This window comes from Guillardia theta (genome assembly GCF_000315625.1).
Source record: "Guillardia theta CCMP2712 unplaced genomic scaffold GUITHscaffold_25, whole genome shotgun sequence".
In the NCBI taxonomy this organism is placed as follows: Eukaryota; class Cryptophyceae; order Pyrenomonadales; family Geminigeraceae; genus Guillardia; species Guillardia theta.
Genome location: NW_005434649.1, coordinates 251016 through 254891, shown reverse-complemented (window position 1 = coordinate 254891; position 3876 = coordinate 251016). Strand labels below are relative to the sequence as shown.

Sequence of the window (3876 nt, the reverse complement as noted above, 5' to 3'; positions counted from 1 at the left end):
GCCCTCACGCACCGCCGACATGGCCTGACCGAGTCGCACTTGAGCCGCGACCTCCGGCATCGCTCGCATGCCTGCACGACTTGCTCTCGCTTCCGCTGCAGCATCAGAGGCAGCGCCTCCTGCCCCAGCCCCGGCTCGTCGTCGCACGTCAGCCCCATCCGGTAGCACCGAGCGCAGGGCCGAGAGTCACCGCAGCGGACCTTCTTGAGCTGGCAGCTCAGACAAGCCTTGGTCGCCCTACGGCTCAGCCGGTACTCGGCCAGGTACTGCGGGATCTCCAGCATGTCATCCTCCGCCAGGCGGGAGCAGGCTGCGCCCCTTCCAGAGCGGATGCAGCGAGAGCAGGGGGCTTGATCGTCACAGCGGGTCTTGCATCGGCGGCACTGGTCGCAGGCAGTGAAGGGGAGGCGGGGAGGCTTGGAGGGGAAGGAGGGGGCTGCAGCGAAGGGACGGGACTCTGAAGCAGCCATGGCGAAGGATGTTGCATTCATGTTCTGTCGATGGTAGGGAAGCTGACGGAACACACAGTGTTCTATCGGGATTTTTTCGGAAACGGAGTTACCCGACAACCCTTTTTAAATAAGTCCGTATCCTCGGAGACATCCGACAATTATAAAAGTCAGTAGTAAATATCAGCGATTCTTACGGTCACGCGAATCTAATAACCATTACTCAAAGAATTTTAAAATTTAGACAGTTATTATTATTAGGGGAAGTAAAAAAAATAGTGAGTACCAGAGTACCAGAGTGCAATCTAGGAGTTTCGGAAAGGCGACAAGTTTGTTTCATACCAAATGAGTGTGGACCATCAGCGAAGGACTTGTTTCGGCAAGGCTTGCAAGAGAATCGAGATGAGCTGAAAGCCATCATTCGGGAGGTGATTCTGGAGACGGGAGGGGAAGAAAGTGGATCACAGAGAGATGTTCAGCAAAGAGACCCTGAGGCTCCAGGACAGAGTGTTGTTGAGTCTAGTCGCAGGAGTGAGGGGAGCACCGTCATACCGGCAGACACTGTTGGAGCGAATGACAGCAGAGACCCGGATGGTTCTATTGATGAAGCAGTTGGGGCAAGCGCGGCGGCTCTGGAACAAGTACTTTTGACAGAAGAGCTGGAAACCCCGTTATCGGCATGGAATTTGTGGTTCTGTGGAAAGGACAAAAAACAAACTCCCCTGAGAAATGTTCCCGCAGGGGAGTTGAAGCCTGGACAAAGCAATACGAAGCGATGCTCAGACGTGAAGTTGCTCGTGAAATGTTTTGGGCAGCATATGAACAACGTGTTAGGTGATAAGGATGCAGAAAAGAGGGATACAGAACTAAGGAGATTCGAAGAGTTGAGAAGAGGAAACCGAGTCAGGCGCATGTTCAGGGAATCGCAGGCGATTTTTGTCAACTTTATGAGTCGTCTTTCTACACTTGGATCAATGTAGACTCCGGCTACAGTTTCCGCAGAGGGCAATTGAATGGAATACATTCATGAAGAAGTCGAGCGCATCTGCACCAAGTCGTTGAGAATAGTCAGGATGATGTTTTCTTTGAACTTGAAATAAAAGTACTTGATTATGTTGAACGATTGTCGATATTTCGCCATGAACGATTGTCGATATTTCGGCCATAATCATGGAAGTCAGTGCATTACTTCCTGAATAACTTTGTAAATTGCTTCGATCAAACATTGCAGACCATGATCAGATGACTACAAGGTTCAGTAATAGCCTACATCATGGAGGTTTTCTTCCCTCAAGCCAGGTTCAATGCTGTTTGTTACTCTCAAATCGCATAATTAGAGAATAAAAGGACAGACAATCGATGGAGAAATGATTTCCCTATGTTATGCATTATTTGATTTGTCAGGAACAAACAACATACTGAGAACAATTGCGATCTATCCTCCTTCTATCGCCACCGGCATGATCTTTCGCTAAGTCCAGTTGCAATCTTGACAAAGAGCAATCTTGAAAAAGAGCTTCTTTCAAGATTGCAACTGCAAGAGCATTTTTCAAGATTGCTACGGCAAAAAAAGCAATCTTGAAAAAGAGCTCCGTTGAGTTGCATGATTTATAGAAAGAGCCTAATTTATGAACAGTACCGTGCTGCTAACATCAGTCGTCGCGCGGTCCTCCTCCAGCATCGTCGATCAGGCTGTGATGCCATTTTTGCTTGTCGTGTGTGCGTGTGTGCGTGTCCACGTTGCAGCAGCCAGCCCTCGACCCCTTGATGCTCGCGATAGAACAGTGGCAGCTTCATCACGATGGGTTGCACCTCCAAATCTGCGATGGAATCCAGCATCGAGTTACAGGTGCTCAGGAGAGAATTGAAATCTTGTCAGAAACAGAGGCTTGTCTCTCGAGTTCAACATTCTTTCTCATACCCGACAAGCAGGGGAACAAGGATAAGGACAAAGAGCAGTAGCGCAAGGCTCCTGCAAGGAGGACGGCAAGATCTATGCGAGCTCGATACTGCCGAAACAGACGAGCACGCAGACGATGAAAGGCATGGTCCCCATACACCCGGCGCCTCCTAAGCACAGCCATCCCACTCCGCTGTCAGTCCGGATGTGTCGAAGTTCGTGCTGACGAAGCTTCGTGACGATGCCAGCGTCCACGCAGATGTCGCGAAGAACCACAGGGCTCTGCTCTGACATGCTCGGTGGGACGACCACTACGAGAAAAATCATGAGTTTGACCAGCGTCGCATCATTTGACCAGAGTTTGACCAGCGGACAAAGGGAGATGCAAGGCAGGCAGGCAGGTGGTGCAGAAGACGGAGAGGCAGACAGAATGGGTAGAGGGATGGCGGAAGGAAGGTGAGTCAAGGCGAGGTTCGCACAGAAGGTCGGAGATGAGTCAAGGTGAGGTTCGCACAGAAGGTCGCGATGAGAAAGGAGAGGGAGGGAGGAAGGCAGAGGGATTTGGGGAAGTAGGGTGGGTGAGTGAGGGAAAGGGAGAGGAGTAGGGCGGGAGGAAGGAGGGAGAGGAGGGAGGGACGGAGACGGAGACGGAGACGAAAGAGAGAATTTGTGATGGAGAGCAGGGGAGAGGTTAGGAGGGCTGGCGGCTGGTGGTAGGTTGCAATAAACAGGCCGCCAGTAAAAGAGAGGCAAAGGTGAACACGATATAAAACGAAATGTACATTCAAAATATACGAATGGCAAAGGCAAATCGATAGACCAATAGAGGTGAAAAAAAGTATGAGAAAGTAGAGAAGGGATAGGATTAAGAATTGCAGATAGGCAGAGCAGGAGAAGGGGAGGAGGCTGAATATCTATCATCTCAGGGAAGTCCATTCCATCACACAAAGACGAGTACAGCAGTCCTGGGATGTGGCAGAGCAAAACCTACCTGAGACGCTCCTCCGGGGCAAAGTTGAGATAGTCTTCACCTGTGGAAACCATGAGACGCAAGTCACGGGGCATCGGGTCGATCGCAGCGCCGAGAACTTTGAGGGTTTTGAACTTGTGCGTCTGCATCCTCGTCACGATCCACGTGCTCGTGTCCTGGTCGTTCCTTCGACGTGCCGTGCCGTCTGGTGGGGTCGAGCTGGGGGAGGAAGCGATATCTTTCGACTGGAGGGAAGTGCTCCCAGAGCTCCAGCCCGTGTGGGATCAGGTATTGATGCAGATATCGCGATGAAGGTGAGATGAGTTTGTTCAGTTCAGAACATGCTCGGAAGGGCTGCGAGCTGCGGTGAGTTGAAGAATGAAAAAGCATGGAAATCCGGAGGAGGAGCCGGAGCAGGAGCAGGAGAACAAGGAGAAAAAGGATCTGGAGCAGGGGCAGGAGCAGGGGCGGGAAAAGGAGGAGGAGGAGGAGGAGGAGGAGGAGGAGGAGGAGCTGAGGAGGAGGAGGAGGAGTGGAGCATGAGGAGGAGGAGGAGG

The 3876-nt window shown here is 51.5% G+C and overlaps 2 protein-coding genes across 2 annotated transcripts in view; one reads left to right on the top strand and one right to left on the bottom strand.

The window, feature by feature from the left end:
* Nucleotides 1–491, bottom strand: part of GUITHDRAFT_106564 (hypothetical protein) — a gene marked incomplete at both ends in the record, with an annotated part of 1055 nt that extends 564 nt beyond the window's left edge. Inside the window, one exon of the mRNA XM_005834499.1 lies at nucleotides 30–491. Coding sequence (XP_005834556.1) covers nucleotides 30–491 — 462 coding nt within the window. The remainder of the gene's footprint in view (nucleotides 1–29) is intronic.
* Nucleotides 492–3273: 2782 nt separating this feature from the next.
* GUITHDRAFT_162650 (hypothetical protein) overlaps nucleotides 3274–3876 on the top strand; it is a gene marked incomplete at its 3' end in the record, with an annotated part of 2384 nt that continues 1781 nt past the window's right edge. Inside the window, exons 1-2 of the mRNA XM_005834498.1 lie at nucleotides 3274–3607; nucleotides 3653–3685. Coding sequence (XP_005834555.1) covers nucleotides 3392–3607; nucleotides 3653–3685 — 249 coding nt within the window. The 5' untranslated portion in view covers nucleotides 3274–3391. The remainder of the gene's footprint in view (nucleotides 3608–3652; nucleotides 3686–3876) is intronic.